General features: G+C 38.1%; 1 protein-coding gene across 7 annotated transcripts in view; it reads right to left on the bottom strand.

Annotated features, from left to right (window-relative positions):
* Positions 1 to 24,296, bottom strand: part of WDFY3 (WD repeat and FYVE domain containing 3) — a 173,662-nt gene that overhangs the window by 42,833 nt on the left and 106,533 nt on the right. For 6 of the 7 annotated variants that reach the window (XM_061350991.1, XM_061350994.1, XM_061350992.1 and 3 more), the window contains 14 exons: positions 23,204 to 23,422; positions 20,023 to 20,204; positions 18,322 to 18,553; positions 15,636 to 15,796; positions 14,477 to 14,588; positions 13,868 to 14,058; positions 12,378 to 12,530; positions 9,852 to 9,925; positions 9,593 to 9,754; positions 8,198 to 8,292; positions 6,370 to 6,490; positions 4,949 to 5,166; positions 2,185 to 2,420; positions 927 to 1,061 (listed from right to left, as the gene is read on the bottom strand). In XM_061350991.1, the coding sequence (XP_061206975.1) occupies positions 927 to 1,061; positions 2,185 to 2,420; positions 4,949 to 5,166; positions 6,370 to 6,490; positions 8,198 to 8,292; positions 9,593 to 9,754; positions 9,852 to 9,925; positions 12,378 to 12,530; positions 13,868 to 14,058; positions 14,477 to 14,588; positions 15,636 to 15,796; positions 18,322 to 18,553; positions 20,023 to 20,204; positions 23,204 to 23,422 (2,291 nt within the window). The remainder of the gene's footprint in view (positions 1 to 926; positions 1,062 to 2,184; positions 2,421 to 4,948; positions 5,167 to 6,369; positions 6,491 to 8,197; positions 8,293 to 9,592; positions 9,755 to 9,851; positions 9,926 to 12,377; positions 12,531 to 13,867; positions 14,059 to 14,476; positions 14,589 to 15,635; positions 15,797 to 18,321; positions 18,554 to 20,022; positions 20,205 to 23,203; positions 23,423 to 24,296) is intronic. The other variant, XM_061350988.1, reaches the window with a different exon arrangement.

Raw genomic sequence — 24,296 nt, 5'->3', positions numbered from 1 at the left:
AATGATTCAAAACATGTTGCCAAACATGACCTGACTCATGTCAATCCAAAATATGATTGCACATATGAACATAAACCTGCTGACACAGGACAAGACTTCAAGGCAAAAGACAGCACATGTGTCTAAGCACGTTACAACTGTCTGAACCATTTGTGAGAATCAAAAACATGACACCATCAAGAGACAGACGAAGTGACAAAAGCAATGTGTACTGCAGCAGGTCACGAACATGTCTACTGTTAGTACACGTGTCCAGAAGACACATGTGTTAACATGGGAGTGACATAGAAGCAATTCTTCTTAGAGCATATTGCAAACACATGATGACCAAAGAGGCAACAGGTGATGCTTTTCAAAATTTCGGGAGATAATTTTCACCAGATAACAGACTCTGGTTCCAAGTAAATACAGAATTTTTCAACTGAAAAACCAACTTTCACTACTCTTGACATTAGACTCAAAGATGACACATTTTTCTGGCAGTAAATTCATTTCTTTCAGTGTATGGCTATTAATAGTCATGCACGAAATCTGCAACTCAGATAGCTTTGAGCAGATGGGATACAGAGTCTCAAACATTCCCCCATGATGCTAATCAGGAAAGAAATTCAATGATCTCTGCCAAGGGCATTTTATCCTTCTGCTTTCTTGTTTTAATTGCAGGAAAACAAAAAAGCCCAGCCTTTTTGTGAAAAAAGCAGTGTTAATTTTATGGCCACTAATATTTCAACAGATAATGAAAAATAAAGTAAGATAGAAAAACCCACAAACAATGATGGTTTTCACCCAAGTATTATGAGCCTAACTTACAGCTGAGTTTGTCGTTACACTAACAAAACCTCAATTACTCTAACTCAGCTTTTGAGTACATGGCAAACTTGAACAACTCTGTATATTCAAATATGAACAAATTTATTTATGCTTACAGAATTCAGCATGCTTCTTAGCATTCCCAGTAATAAGAAGGCAGCTTCTGTGCAAACACTGTGCACTGAAGAAGTAACGGTGCCACAGGAGGCAGGAACTCCAAATATGAATGTCCAAATAGAGTCTAAATCAAACTGTAAGAGGTGAAAGAGAAGAAAGAAGACATGAAATAATTTCTTACTCCTGTGCAATTTGATACTGCTTTTATTGTACCTACAATACATTCATTTGGCAGTATCTAAAAAATGAATTGTTTCATGTCCTCCAAACTTTACCCCCCAAAAGCTTCATATGAAGGTCACTGAAGAAAATTCCTTCTAACCATGTGCTTATGTAATTGCAATTCTTACCTCTTCCAAGTATTTAAGTGTTTTGAAACGAGACCTGTCAGCACTTGTGCTGCACAACCACTCAGCCTATTTCATTCACATCTAGAAGTAAAACCCACGTGGTATCCCACAGAAAAAATAAAACAAAACAAAACAAAACAAAAAAACCACCCAAAACAAGAACAAAGAAACAAACCAAGTTGCATTTTCCAGCAAGTCCAAATAATTAACAAATACAAAAGGACAAAGTGTCCACCTCTAGCTTTAACAGCACCATTGCTAAATATTTTAAGTACTTCAATTTCAATTTATCAGTGCTGTACTTTAACGCTGCAAGCAGGCGGTTAGCTTCATGCCTTTAACTTTCTGTAGCACAGTACTGAATGTGCTGTCAAGTATTCCTGTTGAGAAAACAGGCAGGCAGAATACCTTTGTGATCTGAAATTCTTACTTTCCAGTTTCTGCTGATAAATAAATGTTAGCACTGCATCACTCTGAACAGGCACCTTGTCTACCTGGAGTGTGGCTTTTCTCCATAAAGCACTATACTAAGGCTTCTTAGGACTTTGCTGTAGACCATATAACACCTACTCATTTACATACAATTAAAACAAGTCCAAAATCAAATTTTTTCTCAAATAAAAGCTACCTTGTTACAAAAAATTACACCCCCTTCAATGCTCACACCATGCCATCTTAAACCATGGATCTGCTTCTCATTTGACTCAAAACACACCATACATGCTGCTACAGGCTGGCTTCCACATACTCCCACAGTACCTTGTCCTCCCACCCCAAACAACACAGCACTAAACACCGTATCATGACTGCAAGCCAGCTGAAGAGAAGAATGAGAGGGCCTGGTTAATCCATTATTTTCTTTCATGACAAACAGATTTACATTTACATTTCACTAGGTAATCCCTACCTGGCGACCCCGATTACACTGGCTGCTGATCACAGGTGCACTGACCTGCAGGTTTTCAGGCAGTTCAGTGACAGGCTGCTGCAGGAAAAGGGCCATAAGGAGGAAATAGAGTGCAGGTACATTAGTGTGCTTCGGGAGAAGGGACTGCAGAATGGGAAAGCCTGGGAAGTGACAAGCATCCCGGTTAATCTCCCGGACTGTTGATCTGCCACCAGCACTCCTGCCGACATTGAAGCCTGAGATGAAAAAGTACAAGAAGCCAACAACATTAATTGGGAAATACCGATGAAACTCATACTTACAGAAGTAGTGAACTTGTGAGGGTGCCTCCTCTGAAATTAATGCCATAAAACATGAATGTGTGCATACAGACTATCACAAACATATTACACAATTCTGCTGCAGATGTCTAACTTTTTGATCAATAAAAAAAGGAAATGATTGCCTTCCAATACCATATAGATGACACTGCTCCCTACAGACTGCTTAATGCCACTGCATACACACAGAGATCCTTTTGCTGACTGTGACCACAATTTTAGACTTTTAAAACACACAAGCTTCTGAAAAAAACCCGTATTTTTCTGGGTGAGAGCAAAGGTATTTGGTTGATTAACCTTAATCTCAGTTACAGATTCATATTAGCAAGCAGCAATCCCATTGTCCATTTAAGTTGATGGGCAGCTAATTTGCTTCCAGAGATGTCTCAGGGGCACCTTCTAATCAGCTGGTGTGAAGCATTAAATGCTGTTTTTTGTCTTAGAGTGCTGCCAGGAGTACAAAACTCACCTCTTCTGACACTAATTCTACCTAGATATTTAATCTTCGTATTAAAAAACCACACTGGGATGACAGAAGGCTTATTTTCAAGTGAGGAAGGAGGCAGGAAGACAATCCAGTCTCCTCACTAGCACAAACAGTAAGGCATTTTTCTGACACTGACAGAGAGGAGACTGTTTTTCTGAAGCTCTTACACAGATATTCTTTCCACCAGAAATTGTCTTTTTAAACAGAAAACATCTACAAGGAATCAGACTAATGAAATCTTTGCTACAGAGTTCCAGGAAATCCAGCAGGAATCTTGAACAAAAATGGCTTGTATTTGTTTTCGTAAGAAATCTTGGAGCCAATGTGTTGTAATTTATTAGAAAGCAAGTGGTATAAAAATAAAATAATCTGTCACTATCAGTTGAAGAGACACATTTTTAAAAATATCTGTTTGGTCACAATCTATCTTGGATTCAATTAAACTGATACTACAGTAAGAAAAATATGAAATCTCTTCAAATACTCACCAAATGTGACTGTAAATCAAAATCTTATTCAGAAAGATTTTGTGACGGAAGAAAACATTTACGTTATTGGACATTTTAAGTGGATAGTGAATAAACAACAGTCAAGCCCCTGTAATATCAATGGTTTTCAAATTAAAGTCACATGATGAAGAGAGCGTGAGATACTTAGATTTCAAAGAGACAAAGCAGAGAAAAAAAGTACTTCATACTTTCAGAAAAAGCTCTCTTCCTGAAGTAAGGTCACTTTAGCACAAAATCAGATCATATACTGCTGCAACACAGAGAGGTGGTTCCTTGTACAGTCATTTTAGGAACAATAATTAAGTTGAAAGTACTATTAATATCACTGTCCTATCTAAAGACTATTGAAGGAAGTTGTGAATGTTCAATCCCTGTCAGTCTTCAAGGCCAGGTTGGACAGAGCCTTGGGTGACATGGTTTAGTGCAAGGTGTCCCTGCTCATGACGGGGGGGTGGGAACTAGATGATCTTAAGGTCCTTTCTAACCCTAACGATTCTATGATTCTGTGATTCATGAAAGACTCATTTATTGTTAATGGGTTTGCATCAGTGTCTGAGTGGACATTCACCTGAAAAGCACTACCTTATTTTGACTAAAAAAAAAGAGATCTATAGGAAATCACCACTATACCTAGTGATACACGCACAGAATTGACATCTGCTATTTCAGACACTTGGAGCTGCATATTCAGACAGCTCAGAGATGCTCAATATGGGTTCTGTAGCACTAAAGCCTTATACACTGAACTCTAGATCATATGCAATAATGGAAAAGTCTCATAACCTGGACGAATTAGGATTTATGAACCTGCAAAGTCTTTAATATGGGAGAGAGAGAGAGAGCACAAGCATGCATGGGTGTAGAAGAATGCAGTCAAAGGGAGGGGAAAATAAAGGCTGAGATGGCAACATAAACACAGAAATTCCCAAGACAGCAAACAAAAATCCTGGTAAATTTAATTGGCACAGAGCTCACTAGACAAAGCACCTCAGGTATAACACTGTATGATGCTCTAAGTAAACAAACAAGGAAATTTTACTGAACCTTTATCAGCTGTGTACATAAGGTTCTTGTTGCTATGTTTGCATCTAGCTCAGATATGCCTACCAGGGGACATACTTCACCTTAGCATGATGGTAACAGAAAAAAAAACCCAAAAGATTAGCTACACAGGCTTCATGCAGATGACGAAGTAATACTGAGTTTACAGTGAAATCTGTGAAGTATCAACTGAAGGGCAGTTTTGTAAAACTTCTCTCTTTTGTCTAGCAAATCTAACTCTGAATTGTAAGAACAATGAAGTGCAGAGCCATCTGGTTGCAGCACATGCAGCAGTAACAGAAAGGATGCATCTGCCAGACAGTATTCATGCAATAACCCACACCTCAACATACATACGCACACACTCCCATGCAATCCTTCAGTCATGAGAAGCTTAGATGCCATACCTAGCACAGTACCAATCTTGTTGGTCAAGACAGAATCCGTCTGGTCCAGCCAGCCTCCACCACTGAGACCCTCCTTAAATTTGATAAGGATGGACTGATTACTCAACAGGACCACAAGAATTCGCATGGCTGCTGTGACTGTGGTGGAATGCAGATGTTCTTCCATAAACATCATAATCCAGTCAAAACCAAGTGTCTTGATTAGTTCTTCACAAGCCCTAATTAAAAAAAGAGAAAAAAAAAGAAAAAGTAACATTTTACAGCATTTAGTTTCCTACCAGATAGTAAAAATCAGTGTCCTCCAATACAGGGCAAAATTCAAAATCAGAAAAAGTTCAGATCTATTGAAGAATTAACTGAATTCTTAGGTAAGTTTGTGACACAACAGGAAACGCTGCTCACCAAATCTTGTCAAATGGAACACATACAGTTTTGCAGAAAGGGAAGACTAAATATAGCTCCTGGGACTATTCCACTGAATGAGATTTCTCCAACTCCTGCTTTTGATAGCACATATGGAATGCAGAACTGGAAACATTTATCCACAAATCATAATTTCCAAATACTTTTCACTGAGCCTTACACAGGTAGAGAGTTTTCACAAGCCTTTTTTAATAAACTGGTATTAAAAAATGAAGGCTCTTTAGTTGGGATTTTTTGTTTTGTTTAATTAAGGGAAGAGTTGCTTAAAAATATTTGAAAGAATATGCTCTTTCTTTAATTTCTTTTTAGCAGTATTGCTGAAAAACTCAAGCAGGTTCAGGTTGTATGTCAACCAATGCTCAGTCAATCACTACATAACCTACAGTCACCATACATTCACAAAGTGCCTCCACCAGATTCACAACAGCCTACTGGGCAGTTGCTTGACAGCTGTATTTTATCGAGGTTTAACTTGACAGTGTTGCAAAGTCTCTTCTCCAACTCACTATGATTCCAGTACCTCATTAAACTATAATATCACGTTCCCTTCAATGAACAATCAGAAGCAAGTAATCTCCCCTCAAATCTACCACATACCTTCCTTCCCTGCTATTTACTTCTGTTGCTCCTAACTTGAAGCATAAGTTTCTACTAATGCTGTCAATCATGGTCTTATAATCTTTTTTTAAAGAGTCAAACAAAAAAAACAGTTGATGCAATAGCTGAAAGATATGCATTAGTGACACCAGCATCTGCTTTGTACTTGCTTAGTACTATTATTCTTGCTACCACAACTGACAACATACAACTCAATAATCACATGTTCCATTTCTGCTAGCATACCCAAGGCTAATTCAGTGACATCTGCATAAATCATTCAGTAGTTCCTATAAATTTATATAATTCAACTAACCAACTTGAAGGGGGGCTGTATAATTCTTCCGCCTAGAAATAAAAACATATATCCTTTCTCTACCTCAAGTTTTTTTTGCACTTACTGCAAATTAACAGTTGTCTTGTCTTTAGATGTATATAGAAGTTTCAGTAGGATATCTAAAAGCCTGTTCCGCAGTAGAATAAGATTAGCTGAAACAAGTCCTCCAAAATCATCCTCTGTTCCTAAATATTAGAAAAAAAAAGAAAATTAGGCTTTTGGAATTCAGACATTTTAAAGGCTATCCATGAATTCCATACGTAAAAATTACTATCGTCACACAGAGTTTGCTCAGTTTGAAGAACAGGTAAAGGGAATTGCATCTTCTCGGATAGTAATCTAAACTGAGATGGTCCAAACTAACTAAGACAGTCACTCCTGGCAGGTAGAGACAGAAACACTGCCTCACTCCACCCCAATCTCTCCCTCCTGACAACATGGTAGATAAACATTTTGGATTAAGCGACTAGAGGGATGGGGATCCCAAGAAAAAACTTGATACTTCCTAACTCCCTCCAAGTCTAAGAAACGAGGAGAAACAGACCCCCAGATTCATCATTGGTTGATAAAAAACACTTACTGCAAGCCAAGACAATACATGCAGCTCAGGAGTAACTTTACAGTTATTTTGTGAAACCCTCTTATTGCACCTTATGCTGTCAATGTAAAAACATTTTTACATTATTAAAAAAAACCCAGAAAACCACAGCTTGAGGTGATATGCAAAAATGAAGACAGATAAGGGAATCATAGAATGGTTTGGGTTGGCTGTGATCTTGAAAATCACCTGGTTCCAACCCCACTGCCATGGGCAGGGACACCTTCCCCTAGATAAATGGACACTTTCTGGGCCAAGGTTTTGTGCCTAAGTCACAGACACAAACACAAAGCATCTTCTATGGCAGAAATACAGAGGAACTAGTGAAGACCAGTGACCTAAAAAACTCATGTCTTTTGGTTCAAAACCTTTTCTCTCCATTCTTGTCACAGCCTGAATTTCTCCCCAAGGGTCTTCAGCTCCCCCAAGGCAAGCAAAAAACAGCTCAGCCTGTGGTTAGCCTGGGAAAAAAAAGATAGCTAACCTGTAGCGAGATCACCAATCTGTACTTCTCTCCAATACCCACACCCCTCTTTTTCACTAAAAAGCACAAAATTAATCATCTTGGAGCATTCAGAAGGAACAGGAGGCGCATAGGGGGATAATGACGAATATGCAGACTGCCTAAATCTTGTTATTTGGGAAACCAAACCAATAAAGTTAACTTTAAAGCAAAATCGCTTCTCTTTTTTTGTCCCTGCACACCAGTATACTTCCAAAATGATACAAAAAGAGGATCTTTAGGCAATCCCTTCTAGTTATTTGGGTGACATCCACGATGGGACTAAAACATTTCTGTTCAGAAAGACTGATCAAAAATGCAACTGCAGAAGCCTCTTTTCTTTAGAAAACAAAAGCAGAAATGGTCCCCAAACAATTCAATATAAGTATTCTTGAAGGAAAGTAAAACTTCCTTTTTGGCTTAAAGAAAATAACTAGACTGTCTTAGTCAATTCTTCTGCTTCCTCCACACCTGGAGGGCACAGGCACCTAGTAACCCATTTTTGTCTTCTTTTTCTGCCCACAAAGCAGCAGAGATGCACTGCTGATCTTAAGTGAGTGGAACAAACAGAATGAAACTATGCAGTGTTAAATGAAGGAAGCCAAAGTACATGGGTTTTGTACTGCTTTGCACGCAATACTGAAAGCTAAAGTACCACAACTAACTAGCAGGGAGATTATAACAAAACTGCAATATTGCTAATGACACTATTTCTAAATTTTACATATTTAAGCACAGAAGGGATCAAAAAGTATTTCACTTCTACTACTTTTAAGCCATGCCCTCACTTACCACTGTCAAGCTTTTCCTCGTTGTTTATTTCCATGACTACAAACTTCTCACAGACTGCGAATGTAGGTAAAGTGGAAGAGATGAACTGTCCAAACCTTGATGTACACAGAAAAAACATCATTCATTGATATGACAGCTGCACTCTCATCTATCAATAATTCACCTTAAATATAAAACCAGAATACTAGTGAGAGGGAGATATTCAAAAAAGTCAGCTTTATCACATCTCAAGACTGAAGAAAACAGCCTCCACCTAAAGTCAGTAGCCAAAAACCAATTTAATGTGTAATAAGTAATGGAATCTTTGCAGACAAGTCTGTACATAAAGGACTCTGAAAGTGCTAGGATTCAAAAAAGGAAAGAGGGAGATACCACCAAGTCCTAATAAAAGGAATATCACAAGTTAAACCATTACAGCTTAACATATATTATATAAACAGTGATTACTTGACTCTGGTATAACATTTATGCCTATAGCTTGAGGTGATGAAGTCATGGGTTTCCAAGAAAGACGATTATGCTCCTCAAAGAAAGGAGATGCAATATATTCCTCTTCTTTCTGGAACTAAGCTGAAATGGTCCCTAGCTAGTATAACTTTTCCCAAATTAGACATTATTTTTCATTTTATGTCCAGAAATGCCAACAAGGAACACTCAGGCATTCTACAATCTGTTTTATAACTATTTAATCATAAAATCAATAGTTTTATAAAACAAAGGCAAGATGTTCATGTTGATGCTTCTGAGACTTTTAACTGCACTTAAACTAAGAAGCTGAAAACGTGACCATTTGTATGCAAAGAACTCCCAAACCCTGCATATTTAATCCATTTCCATTATAATCAAGGGGGAGATGAGAAAAATTATCAAGAAGCTGAACTTATTTAAAAGGATTTGAAATAATCCTGTATGTATGAATCACAATTACTTATGTAGCTTTCACCAGTCAGAATAATACATATCTGACAGCTTTAAATATTGTTTTACACAGTGATGATTAAGAAAAAATCTTAAACTAAGCCTTTCGTACAGGGAAGTAATCAAAGCTGTATTTTAACCAGAAGTAATAGTCAATGGTATTTAAAAAAAAAGTGCTCAATACTTCAAAAGAGCAAGGGAGCTGCAATATAGTACCTTGGCTTTTCACCTGCAGAACATTAAGCCAGTTTAATCAGTCAGTCATACCTGGTTAGATACAAACAATTTAATACACAAATCAAGACATTAACAAAATTATTGCCGATGGCTGGTTCACTGTAGCTCTCACAGGAAAAATTCAGTACATGAGCATTTCATGTTACTTACTCTACAGCAGTATGACCAAGGAGTATTTTTGACCAAGATCACCAACATAATAAACATAAGAAGGCCAGATTTACCACAGGTGTGGGTTACCTGAGTAAGTCATAGCTGCTAGGAAAGCCTTGAAGCAAAAAGCTCAGCACATTACTAATCGCAGCAATAGTAGGCTGGGACAGAGACATATCTCGAAGAGTCAAGAGCAGTCTTGGGATGAGTTGGAAGTCCCTCATTAACTTGGCATTCTTTGCTGCCTCACTGGAAGAAGAAAGGAAGTGGCAATTTAAAGTTGGAGCATCCCCTACATATTACCTAAACCTCTAAGTCTCATTACTAAGCTATCATTGCTTCACACCTTGACTCTGTGAGAAGTTCGATGAAGTGCTCAAATAATGACAGATGAAGCTCATAGGGTGCATGAAGCCACACCTGAAATACAGAATAAAAAATTATTTTTGTACACCAAACAACTTTATGATTAAAAACTGACATTAATATACCAAAAGTTATGAAAGTCCTGAAGAGATTAAAATTGTTTGTCTATATGACTATTTACCTGTCCATTGTACTCAAAAGAACATTGCAAGGTTCTCAGTTGTTTGATTTTCAACTTCAAATAAATATTAAGTATACCAGTGAAGACTAAAGAAACACATATTGGTACCAACATATTTTCTATAAATGTATCATGCTGAAAATTTTTTAAGAATTCTAGACAGAAAAGTTACATGCTCTCTGGAACGTCTCTTCAAACATATGGTGCAATGACTCCAAAGGAGTTACTGGGATTTACTAGGCTGATGTGAAACGCTGTGTTAAGTTTATTTGGCTTATGCAAAGATTTTCTCTTTGTAAAATTAACTTCTGCCAAGATTAAACTCAAGGTCCTCCCTGATTCTGATTTTTTTAATTTTCTTTTTAGCCATCGTTTCTTGTACACCATTTTAAATTATTTAGATCCTTTAACAAAAAAACCACCACCCTAAAATTATCAATTGTTCAATCAATACAAGTAATAAAAGATAAAAAACCAGAAAGTTGGCAGTTACAGCTGCAAATCTTAAAATTGACTTGCTATTGAACAAAACATAATTAATACTTGTGTTGTAGTATACAGAACTGGCTTACACAGAATGCTTTCCAGCATTTTCTTTTCTTCTAACCTTACCATCTAAACTGATCAGAACAAATCTTTTCATTTCCGTGTTCAGCATAAGAGTAAGGTCATCTAATTTATCCAATTTAAGTGAAATGTTTGAGTCACTGACTTCTGAATACAAAAATATAATAAATAATTAAAAAAAAACTAAAAAAAAAAAACAAAAAACCAAACAAGCCAAAAGCTGAGGCTTTTGGGAAGTTTCTTCTCAGTGACTCACAAACCTGTTACTTGCACATTTATTTTATTTTTAAGTCTCCTAAGTATATTCATTCTCCAGTTATTCTTGGTCTTCAGGGAAAATAAAAGATAGACATGAACTGAAGAATATTAAATTAGGTCTTTTGTACAGTAGTTGCTGTCTGAGTGAGTACAGACCATTGATGAAGCTTCTCAGCTGGTTCCTTTCTGGGAGAAAGAAAAAGAAAGAAAGAAAAAGGCAGGATTCATATCCCACTGTCAAATGAGCTGGGCTGCTGAGTGATTCACACTTCTCTGATAAATAATTCATCTACCTTAAGAACTCTACCACAAACATCAGCTCTTGTAGATAGTATAATAACTTCTATTAAGTCTGTGTTTAATTTTGCGAGCACAAAGGAAGCATTACTGGAATTTAAAAGCTTTATTAAACCCCAGTTACATGACACTGAAGAATTTGTGTTTAGATGTGGTCCAAACTTATTTCTCCTTTTAACATTATGCCTCACGTTAAAAAAAAAAAGTAAACTTTGGTGTGTGACAAATTTCCTTTGTATTAAAATCCCACTTAGGTTAAAAGAGAGGCTCAGGTCTGCCCTTTAAATTTCTTTTATCTCTGTGCCATAATTATAGCATATTGTTGATCTTGGCAAGGTGGAGTTGGGTTTATTAAAGACCTTTAAGCTCTCAATAAAAGAAAGTTAGCAAGGGCAGTTGATTTTATTAAAATAAAGGCTATAGCAGCATGAGTTTTTTCATAGATAAGAGTCTTGAATAAAGTTTCCGGGAGGGCTTTGAAATACTCAGACATCTAGAAAAAGGAAATGGCTAACTCCATAAAGCTATTTGTGCAAAACAGATTTGCACTATTAAGTCAGTATCCTATTGCTGGATTAGTAGTGGTAGTAGTATTTTTATTTATTTATTTATAGCCTATGTGAAACAGAAAACCTTGACTCAGCCTGTGTCAGGTATAGGAGCCAAAGGAGCAAACATTAAATGACAAGCTCTACACATCATTTATCAGCCTCTATTACATTAGCATTTCCTTCTGAGCTTCTCTCCTTTCCTTAATTTAACATAACAACAATGAAATATTTCAAAATTTGGCTTGCATGACATGTAATTGCCTTACTATTAACTGCAGGAGGCATATAATAAAGTGATTCCTGTGTGCTATGCTGAAGGTTCACCTCCAGCTATTCTTTTCAGTATGTCTTTCATGCCTCGATACATGTACTGCAGTAGAACAAACAGATTGAAAAAATTGCTGAACAGAAAACTGCAAAATGTATCTTCTAAATCAATAAAAAGCAGAAACATCTGTGGTACCCATTCATTGTTTCTACAGTGACTCAAGCCAGTTCAGCAGGAAAAGTTACCACTGTACTACGTAAGAAATAGGAAGTTCTCAGGATAACAGCCTACTTTGTTGTTGTTCAACATATAAAGGCATGCTGTCAGCATCTGGCTTAATCACTATCCAGCACCATAATCACTTTTCCATGCATCTTTACATACTTCAAAATCACAGAGCAGATCCTGGAAGGCAGCAGAATTTGGAATGATGGATGTCTCATGCCCACTATCAACAGTTCCCACCAAGGAAAAGGTCAGATGGAGAATGTGGCTGTTCAGAAGGGACCGTTTCTTCTTTAACAGCATTGCCAGCAACTTGAACAAATAAACAAAAAATGAATTAGCAGCCTATGAATACGTAACAATGTTGTCTAAGCACAAAGAATGGAAGAAATGTCTGTTTCTTTTGAGAAGGCCCTTGAACTATGTCTGATAGTTGATCCTCTTGAAATAGCTTGAAAGTGGCATTACAGTTGATTAGGAAGGAGCACATCTAGGACACCCTCCGGCTCAGAAAACATCTGTTCTAAATTTCAGACAGTATCTAGGCACTGAAAAAAGTAACCATGACAAGATAAAACTGAATAAGCCTGACTTTCCTTTTCATTGCTGCCTTTTGTTGCTCTAGGCATCACCATAGATGTCATCCTTATAATCCTTATTTCTGCTCTAACTTCTTAAAATCTGGGCTGGGAAAGAATCAATAACCAAATGTACTATTAGTATTTCTTGTCTTCTGATGCATACTTGTGAAACTCTTAACATACTGGCCTGTTCAGCTTCACCATCCTGCTTGAAACATTACTAAGGAAATAAGGATTTCTGGGAATCTATCTCAAACCATGCTATTTGCTGAGGTCAATACAAGGGGAATGTAGGGTAGTATGTAATGATCCACTGACTGCTTATGGTTTAAAGAAGACACTGTCTAGATCTGTTTGATCAAAGTAAGCCAAGGTCTGTAACAGGCGACATAAAATACTATGCTTATAATAACTATACTAGCCATTAACATCACAAGGTTTGTAAATACGCTGCCTAAAAATAGAACAAACTTTCCCTTCCAGTAAAACAGTCTTCACAAAAAATGTAAAATGCATTGGTCATGTGAAGATCTTTTCAAGTCAGTCAACCAATCCTTCTGCATAACTGATTATACTTTCCCCATCCCGATGGATAATTAAGAAGTCTTCAGCTTGAAAGCAAAGAGCATCACTAACTATAACGTCTGTGCAGTCCTCAAAATGATGCTTTCAGGAGTCTACTCGTTCAGTTTTCTTCATGTACCTGTCCTCCTCTCTTGCTGGCCGATCAAGGATACAGGAGCTCCCTGATCATGGAGGGCTTGTACAGTTGGGTTTATAATCCTGGGAAAAGAATGATCTAAATGCCACAGTTGTGCTCTTCCTTGCTATTAATGAAGGCTCAGTTTCAGCAAAGCAGCTAAATGTGTACAATTGCTTAGCAAAACTTTCCACCCTCTCCTTTAAAAGCCACCCTAAATAACTCATCTATGATAATTAGCCAAGAGCTCAGTAAACTTAAGAGCAGAAACTTAGATTAACACACTACAACAAGGAGTTTCCACAGGAACTACTAGGACAGCCAGTGAAATTGAATCAGCCTGGTCTGTTTTAAGACTTCTTACATACCTGATAACCTCTGATTCTTTCCATTTCTTTGCTGGCTAGTGGATTGCTCTTTACCACACAGACCAAGGCCTTCACAGCTGCATATAACCCTTCTACATCTGATGCCATTGCTACAAGTCCCAAAATAGCAGCAGCTCCACCAATATACTGCAGTGTAGTGGCAACAGGCTTGGGGACAAATGTTCTTACACCTGAACATAGACAGAGAAAATAAATAAAAATAAATCCCAATTCTTCTAGGAAATCACTGTGAACACATGCATTGATTTGCATTCTCTCATTGCTTGGATTATGAAAATAGTATCACTAGAAGAACTGTGATACCTCAGAAGAGAAGGCGGAGGAAATACTGCACTAGAAAATAATTCATTACCTAGGGTAAAGTAATTAAGTATATTTTCATAATGATGACTTATATAAACTGAAACAATCATCCCATGTTAGTAACAAAGACAAACGAAAAGATAGTATGCCCACAAAATTTAAAAATGTTTAAAAAACTTAATGTACCATTAACATCAATTAAGTGACTTATCTTCTAGCCCTGAGTTCTTATGGACAAGCAACTAATAATTTTTAAACATAATAATTCTCAAGTGCTCAGCTCACCCAAATATCCTATCAAAGCTGCACCAATGGAGCGTGCGGGTCCATTCAAATGCCCTGCTGAGTTATGTAGCAGCTTTACAGGTGTGGCGTTTTCATGAGAAGAAATTGCCAGCTGAAAAAAAAATCCAACAAAAAAAGCAAGAGCTAAAGGAAAGGGTTTTTTTAAGCAAGCATAAACATGTCTTGTGTTTTTACCTCCTGTGATTAAGAGTAACATATAAGACAACAGAACTATGCTAGAGTCATTAAGACATTCTCTAAAGTAGAATCTCCAGTCCCCAAAGTTCAAGGAAGATTAATCCAACTTTAAAAATAATCCCACCAGATAATAGAAAGGTTTAAGTTGAAAGGGACTTTTAAAGATGATCTATTACAGTCCCCTTTGGGTAGGGGCATCTTCCACTGAAAGAGATCACTCAAAGTGCCATCCAACATGAGCTTAAACACTTCCAGGAATGGGGCATTCACAGCTTCTCTGGACAATCTGTTCCCATGTCTCACCAACCTTATTGTAAAATGTTTCATCATTATGTCCAATCTAAATCCACCTTATTTCAGTTTACAACCATTGTCCCTTGTCCTGTGACTACATGCCCTGGTAAAAAGCCTTTCTCTGTTGTTCTTATAAGCCCTCCCTATGTATTGAAAAGCTGCAATAAGGTCTTCCCGAATCTCTTCTTCAGGCTGAACAACCCCCAGTCTCTCAGCCTATCTTCATAGATAGTCTTTTGAATATTTTATTGACTTTTAAAATACTCTGAAGAACAAATGTAAACTAATATTCTGGTTCCAAATCTGAATCATGGTCAGAGGACTAAACTACCAGCTTTATTCATCTGCAACAATATTCTCCTGAATATATGTTCAACAATATAATTGTAACTGTTTTACAACAGGATTAAAACTGCCATCTACATTAAAAGCCAAAATGCCTCTAAAAGGTGCTAATATATGCAGCTATTAGTAACTTCAGGAATGCAAATAAAATCTAGGAGTACAATCCCTTAAAAAATAGAAATAAAAAAACCCATAAATGTGATTATGGGCAACCTTTTTGACAAGTAGATTATTATTCCTGGTAGCCTTGAGCAAATTGCCTTGAAAGAAGTTAAATGACAAAACAAGTACTAGATATTAGCCAACTCCTTTCCCAACGTACCTGTTTGGCAATAGCTTTACTATCCAGCTTGTTGTAAACTTTCCTTATTTTTGCCACTGTAAATGAAGAAACTGACAGCGCATAGAGACCAAAGGAGACCTTCTCTTCTGGTACCAAAGATACTGGAGAGGGGTTGATTCCTTCAGACTTTGAATCTTTGCCTTAAATTCAAAGTAAAAAAAGTTTATTTCAGTAATAGCACTGTTTTTCTTTTCAGTTTCAAGAGTAAAATCTTAGGCAAATTATATCGCAGAATCGGTATACTATAGAGAATATATAGAAAGGTTTTACAAATAGCTGAGATGTGATATTGTCTTTGCATACTTTCTCGTTGTACTGAAGAATACTTTGACAGCATATGAGTCACGGAATATATCTGCTATTTAAGATAAATGGGTAATGCACAGCAAACATTCCCTTTCAAGAATGTCTACAATATCAACCTGTAAGAGCAACTGGCAGCTTGTGGCTTGGTCAAGCAATAGAAGATGCGGTGCTTCCTCATTTGAATTCTTGGAAGGCAACATTACTCCTCTCTCTGTGTACAGCCTAAGGGGCTGTTCACTTTCCTTCCCACCTAAAGCAAACCAAAATAATCCAAAACCAGAGAACTATTCGGTACATCTGCATCTTTGTGACAACAGGCTTTTTATAGTAGTTTGCTAGGAAAACTTAGGTGGCTGGCTGGGGTTAAACCATGACAGCACTGAAGAGAACATATAACTGTATCTTTAATACTTTATATCCACTGCTCCAAACACGGATGCTTCTTGTGAGGCACTGCCAACATTATAACTGACAGCTGTCTACAACACTCAGAGTCAGTGTGAAAAAACTCAGCACCTGAAATCTCAGCACTGAGATTCACTTCTGCATCTTCACTGAAGGTCAAAAGGTCTCTACAACTCCAGTGAAACACATTAACAGAATTAAAAATGCATGAAGGCTTCTCACCTAACACTGAAACAAGTGAGAAGCTGGATGTCTATATCACTTAACTGAACCAGAGTCAAGTCTCTGCCAAGTTTCAGGATTCTTAGTTTCCCCACAAATGAAATCCTCATTGGAACCTCGCTCACACAGATGCCCTGAGAACATTCCTCCATTCAGCAAAGAAAGGAATTCCTTCTGAACAAATAACTGCTCTCTGAGAGGTCTTTTCCCTATCAGACTCCTAAGGGTTTGGCATGGTGCACATAATGTGAACAAAAGCTGAGCCCCAAATAGGAGCCCTTTGTTCTGGAGCAGACATCTCCCAAAATACAAAAAACTGAGCAAATCTTTGCAGGAGAAATACACTGCCACACTGGAAAACACCTGTATGCTCAAAAAATAAAGAATTCTTTTAAGTTACTGTGGCCTTTCCTGGTGAACATGGGAATAGCATAAAGGCAGGAATACCTTCACTTCTCAGAAGTGAATAAAAAAAATAACATTCACAGAATTTGCTTTTTCGGTACTTAAAACTTGCAAACCACCAGTCAAAATGACTTTCAGGAGAAAATATAACTGACTAGCAGATACCTAAATCCTCAGTTGCTTGGCAGGTTTGTCTAGCTGTCAAAAAAACAAGTATGTGACAGACCTGTACATGACAGAATTCAATCTCCTAACATTTTTCATTCAAGATGGGCAAGGAAACCTACCTTCTTTACATGATACTTCATTCTCTCACAGCCTGAACATCAGTGACATTTGGGGGTGTGGGGGTGTCTGTCACTACTCCAGGGAAAGCTTTCACCATGGAAAGTAAGACTTTGTGCACTCTCTGTACTTCTCTCATCACTCACTGCCTCCTTCCTTGAGATGGTGACAGTTTCTCTCCAAAAGAGCTGGAGAGCTTCATGGTCCTCATGGGGAAAGACAACGCAAGGACAAGACAGCTTGATATGTTCCCCATTTTTATTTGTTTCACTGAAAAGCCCTGTGATAGCCAGGTAAAGCAAAGAGCATCAGGCGTAATACTGATGTTACTGAGGAGGTACTCTAACCTCCACGGGAAGACAGGGAGGCTCTACGGAACAGGAAAATCTCACTAACAATGGGGTCATACCAGAGCTAATGCAGAATCTGTTGTCCGAATATTTAAAAGCAGGACTATGGACACACATTTCTAACAAATTTATTCACATCTTTTTGTGTTCAACACCCCAATTTCAAACACTAAAATTAAAAAAAAGTAATAGAATTGCCCATATCTATTTGCAACCAACACATAAAAACTACCTGCTGCCACACAATCCCTCCCGGTTTGCTTTTTTTTTTTAACAGCTGACCTCCTTAGGCCCCTATATACCATGACATTTCAAGACAGCTGCATTTAAAGTACAGACTACTTCACACAGATTTGCAAATGTTATCACTAGAAACTGGCAAGTTAAAATGCCTTTCCAATTTCACTTGCTACAGATAAATAGATTTAAGCATTTCTAACTGGTTTAAAATCAAAGTGAGGAACACAAGCACTTCTTTCATACCTCAGTACAAGAACTACCAGAAGTACATTAAAACAGTAATTTGGATTTCTTTCGTCCTTGTCAATAGAGCTACTAATCTTTCTATAAGCAGCTACCTTTTTCTCTCTGCTACTGCATACTCTCCGTTCTTACCTCTTCTGCCAACATGCACACAAGAGATTCCACTACACCTAGGCCATATTACTAACTGCCATTTGAACTGTACTTACATGGTACATATACTGCTTGAAAGCTTCCGACGTAATTTGGTCCCAGCTCATAAATGGTGCTGACACCTGGGGCGGGCAAAACTTCCTCCAGGAAATGCGTAGGGCCCAACCGCCACACTAATGAAGAGAGCTGGCGTTGTGCGGGTGGTGTACCAATATAGGCATAAACAGTGCTGACCACAGGTGGGTTGGCAGAACCAGACCCACTAGGACTGCTATGAATATAGTGAAGCTGTATGGGAGAAAAGTATGGCAAAGTTATTGCGAGAGCATGGGTACCATGAAAAGAAAGTAGGCAGGTCAGAAATCTGAGAAAGCATTTTGCAAACCAGGGGATGTACCAAATGATTGCTATGTCATGCACAGTACCATACAGTGAAAGTCAGTGAAAAAGGTGAAACAGAAGATAAATGCAAAGATCAGAGGGTAAGTGGCTTTCAAAAGCTGAAGGTGCGTATGGAAACATAGGATGAGAATATGCAAGTTCTGTGCTTAAAAACATTAATGAACTAGGCTGTATCTTGATTCTAAAACCATGGTGCTCTATGACAGTCATTGTTATTTGCATAAAGCAATAAGATGATCTCAAAAACATGTTCTTTCTTCTCCTTTTCCACTAAGTGAAGACATGCCTTTGGTAACTATACTGTTCTGTGTGGAAGTGCAAATGTGATGAACTCAATTTTATAGGATTTTCAGTTGGCAGTTAAGACAAATATGTGAGCAAGATGCTGGCCTGTATGTAAGGATGATAACAATCTCACAGGCATTTTCTATCTTGTAAAAAATCTGCAACCAGCTATTGAATGTAATCATGTATGTATGGCCAGATAAGTGCTCATGTATTACTCCCGTAAGCACAAGTGACTATAGTCCTCTTTCTGCAAAAGAAAGACCGAAAGGTAAACTTTGAAAGTCAAAATATTGTTTTACCCATAGCAATATAGTAACATTTATATGTTTATACTATAGCAGTATAGTAATGCTAGCTAATTTTCACCCCAAACCAGGTTTAGTTTACACTTTTAAGGACCACCTGCCAGATGCCAAATGCTCTTTGGTCCAGAATACTTTGTACTCAGTAGACAGGTCTGCAGTGCTCTTAACTGCTCTCTTTTAGTCTCCCAGTTTCTTTCACCAAACTATAAAATACTTTACAATTAAATGTGTCTTATCTACAATCATCTAACAACAACACTGGACATCTCAGTGGCTACCACTGACAAGGGGATACTATTTCAGGGGTGGCAAGAAGTTTGGGAAAGCTACAACCTGAATATATCCGCAAAGCTTACTCTGTAATTTCCCTATTATTCAAAGATAGATCTGCTACGTGGTCCTAGGATAAGTCATCTTCAGCTTTTTATGATACTTGTAATTAATCTGGTTAGCAGCATAGCCTTGCCACTCTTGCCTCACATCCAATGCAACATGTCCATTTTAGTGTTATTATTGCTCATGCCTGAGAAAGTATTTGTTATCTTCTTTTAAAAGGACTAGAGCTGGCTCTGGACTGTGTAGTGAACAAAGACCCCTTTTTGCAAAGCTCCTATTTTGTGGGTTTGTTTTGTTGTTGTTTTTCAGGGAAAAAGGAGTATGCTAGTTTCGCTCTTGTTTTGTATGGAGTTTGTGCATATATATGCACAGACAGACAGAAATCTCTCCAATGAGTAAAAATGAGGATATAAAAAATTAGTTTACCTTAACAGTGTTAACAAGCTGTCCATCAAGGTACAGTGCAGCTGTGCTGTTCTTTAGCATGCCCTTACTCATGACCAGAACTAGGTGATGCCACTGGCCTTCCACAATGAGGTCACCACAACGGAAACGGGCACAACAGGGAAGAATTTCATAAAATGATGATTCCTCACTGAAGTCATCAACTAAAGGAAAAGTACCAATTAGTGCACACCAGTAGAAATGTTATCAGAAACTTAAAATAGACAAATTCATCATTGGACTTTCTGCAAAACAATCTACAGCAATACATTAAAGCCGTTTTTTTAGATAGCATGTAGTCAACAAAAATACAATTACAGAATCACAGAATCACAGAATCCCAAGGGTTGGAAGGGACCTCAAGAGATCATCTGGTCCAACTCCCCTGCAAGAGCAGGGTAACCTAGCGTACATCACACAGAAACTTGTCCAGGCGGGCCTTGAATACCTCCAATGTGGGAGACTCCACAACCCCCCTGGGCAACCTGTTCCAGTGCTCTGTCACTCTCACAGTAAAGAAGTTCTTCCTGATGTTAATGTGGAACCTTCTATGCTCCAGTTTACACCCACTGCCCCTTGCCCTATCACTGGATATCACTGAAAAAAGCCTAGCTCCACCCTCCTGACTCCCACCCGTTACATATTTGTAAACACTGATGAGGTCACCACAATTAACAAGATAGGAACAAAATCATATGCTTAATAACTTTCAAATACAAGAACTGAAAGAATGAAAAATTCTAGCTGAAATGAGCAGCTTGCTCAAGTTTTTACTAACTTCCTCATGCCACAACGAAAGTCACAGAAAGATCTTTCGTTGGTTTTCTAAAATTGTTTTCACAGCAGTATTCAGCAAGAAACAACAGATGTCTCTCCAAACCTACATGTCACTCTCACACTCTGGAAAGAAAGATACCCATACTTCCCAGACCTTCTCCTAACACTTCTCCCTGCTTCACCATGGTCTCCTCCACAGGCTGTGCTACCTGCTCTAGTGTAGTCCTCTAAGGGGCCGCGAGGGGTCTCTGTGCTTGGAGAACCCCTCCGCTCCTGTTTTCAGCTTCACATCCTCAGGGCACTTTCTTTCATTTTCCCCCCTTGTTCCTCACTCCATCTAGTGTATTTCTCTCTCTCACGTGCTTACCAGAGGCACCACTTGCCTGGCTGCTGGCTCAGCTGTGTCCTGCAGGGACAGCAGTGAAAGTAGTGGGAAACAGATGCCTGCCCTACAGACAAACAGCCAGAGCAGTGGTTGCAAACCACAAGCTGCTAACCACCTATCCCCCATTCACCCACTTACACTCCTCAAGCATTTCCCAGGTCTGTCTTCACTAATGGGTGCTGAATTCTCTTCTCCTGAATGTTGAAATGAACTTCATTTCTCAGCACACAATTTTTTGATTTCTCTAAAAGGCATCCTTTAACATCATACCAGAGGGCATGACGAGTTTGCAGGTGCATTAGATTCTCCATCACAAAGTAGAATGACCCATGCTCTATCACACTCTACTTGAAACCCCCCCACCTTTTCCCCCTAGACAAAGCTAGAAAATAAAATTCTCCACCAGGGAATGCTTCAACAGAAAACAGGAGGTTTTCATATCTCCCTTCATTCTTTCATATTAAAGGAAAAGAAACCACTAATCCTCCTACCTCAACAGCTGTCTGCACAAGGAGAACGCTAATTTCTTTAGAGACAGTATGAGAAAAATGATAAAAGCAGCATTCTTGAAACTAATCTTCAGATACAAAAATAAACTCACATTCTTTTTCTCAGCCAAACACCTTTAAGCAAAATCACAATAAGGATCCTTAAAAACACCCCCATTTATTTTTACAATAGACTCTCTGTACTTCCAGTCCCTGCACCGGTGGGCCTGCCATCTCAGTTCTTCTGGTACTTACTTGCTCAGCACTTGAAGGTAGGTACACCACCAACGATGACTTATCCACAGCAGGGTGGCACTCCCATAAAGCAAAATATCCCATTCAATTAAAAAATAGTCTTTGTAGTCAGAGACCTTCAGATATTCTCTGACAAAGCCTCTTCAAATCCAGTCTCTTTTAAAGAGTTAGATAATAGGGGCTTACAAACTAAAACCACACAATCTATAGCCTTAGTGCAGACTAAAGCAATTAATATGAAGATAAGCTTATTTCATTCTCTCTTACAAGAATTCGATCTTCTGAGAAAGAAACTCACATCACTTTCTTTGGAATTTGAGAGATTTAGTTCCTTCCTTATACTATGGGTCTTCAGTTCTCTAGTTTTAGGTTTTGAACCCGACTTACACTAAGAGAAACTACTGCAGTTTATGACAGAATGTCCACTTATCATGAAAATAAGGAATATTCTACAACAGTTTGCTTTGCTATTTGGGGTTTTAAAAATAACAATAGTTGTATGAATTCTTTATTAGTGCCTGCCACTCAAAAGGAAAGAACAGAAGCAGAAACAGATCTCTGATAACCACTTGTAAACACATTGTGTTAGTCTGGTGAAAAGCTAAGCCTAAAATTCCTTAGAACACTGTGCTGATCCTCTCAGCTCTTCCACAGCCGCAGTGCATAAATGGCCTGTCAAAACTGAATTGTTTTGGAGGCTCTGATTGAAGACAAGGCAGGAGACAGCTAAGCCTGAAACCCCTGACCACACCAATAGCTCTCTCCAGCAAATTCACTGGGCTCAGAGTCACTTAAGACCTTCAATGTACCTCCTGTAATTCCACTTTTGATGACAGAAACTGAACGAAGTCTTTCTACAAACTACTTCAACCTCTTTGTGAAAACTGATCACAGGGTTAAAACATAAAGTGGAATAACTGATCACTTTCAAATAGATAAATAAAACAGATAAATAAAAGGCAAACACCTTTCAGAACCAATGATGTAATTCCTCCTTCAAATCAACTTGTGATTTTGAAAAAAAACCTTCTTTATATGCAGATACAGAATCTTCTTTGGAAATTATGAAAGTTCCTTAATTTCTACAAGCACACTTACATTTTGTATTTTTCCACTGACAAAACCCATTAGGAGCTGGTGAAGCTGCAACTGAAGTTCCATCACACACAATTCTTCTAGATACTAGGTTCCAATTAAACTTCCTGTCACATTCCCATAATATTGTCAGGATCAGATGATAACACCAACCAACTCTTACCATAATTTTGAAGTAATTCTTCTTTAGTTGAAACAATCAGTGACCGGTCCTTTGCCGAGAGGACAATGGCAAGGCATACATAATGCTGCTCTGAGGAGTTTGCACGCCGCACTACAGTAAGAAGTCTCACAGGATGGCTATTAGGAGGTGTACTAAAATGTTCAATACAAAACCAAGTTGAGTAGCTTAAACCAGATGGGGGTGGGAAAAATCTTTCACCTAAAAACAAAAATGAAAGCATTTACATTATACAGCTACAGTAGCTAGTACTTAAGATACCTACCTGTTCCTTTTTTCTTAGCAGATCAGTTGATACCAGGTGTGCTTTCTTCAGCCTTTCCTTCACAGATTTCAATGTTATTTCTTTCATTTCTGAATCAAGCTTGGAGGAAAAGCCACATAAAGCTACACTGCAGGGGTTTCTTTCAAAACAAAGTAAAGCAAGAATTGCATACTATTTCCTCCTATTCTAAAACCAAACCAACTCTGAAGCTGTGCTTGTTCAGAACAACCTAGTTTCAATTCCCTAGACAAAAAAGTGGAAATGGATCAGGCCCTCAAAAACTGTTAATATCTTGATGAGATTCCTCTGTAAGTGTGACTCACTGAAGATCTCTCTACCACATACACCTGACCCCATTTCACCTCCTTGGGCACTCTCACAGAATGAAGAGCTCACACACTTCAAGCAGTGTATAACACCAATTCCATCTTACTCCAGTAAACCTTCAACTTAGTTTTTAGACTTAACAGCATTTTTAACTACGTAATGATGTTGAATTAACCCTGCAGCACACCAGGTTCCTGTAAGGTAACAGCATACAGTGAACAAGCACAAGGGATAGCAAACAATTTTGATGGGATTTTTGTGACAATGTAACTACAACTGTAATAAATTCAGGCAAGAATTCAGCAGAACAAAGCCACAAGTACACAGTTCCAATTCATACCACAATTCCTATGCTCTTCGCACTAGTACCTCAACTTCTTAATGTATCCAGTTTCATTATTCATACACCTCTCTTGATTACAACTTAACCTGCTGGTAAAAGCCTTGTATTTTAAAGCAATCACACATTTGGATTTTATATTG

This window comes from Neopsephotus bourkii, unplaced genomic scaffold (assembly GCF_033783945.1).
Source record: "Neopsephotus bourkii isolate Nb327-2 ecotype Australia unplaced genomic scaffold, CSIRO-AGI_Nbou_v1 NB_547, whole genome shotgun sequence".
Taxonomy (NCBI): Eukaryota; Metazoa; Chordata; class Aves; order Psittaciformes; family Psittacidae; genus Neopsephotus; species Neopsephotus bourkii.
The sequence above is the reverse complement of the archived record's forward strand: the minus strand, read 5'-3'. Positions and strand labels throughout refer to the sequence as shown.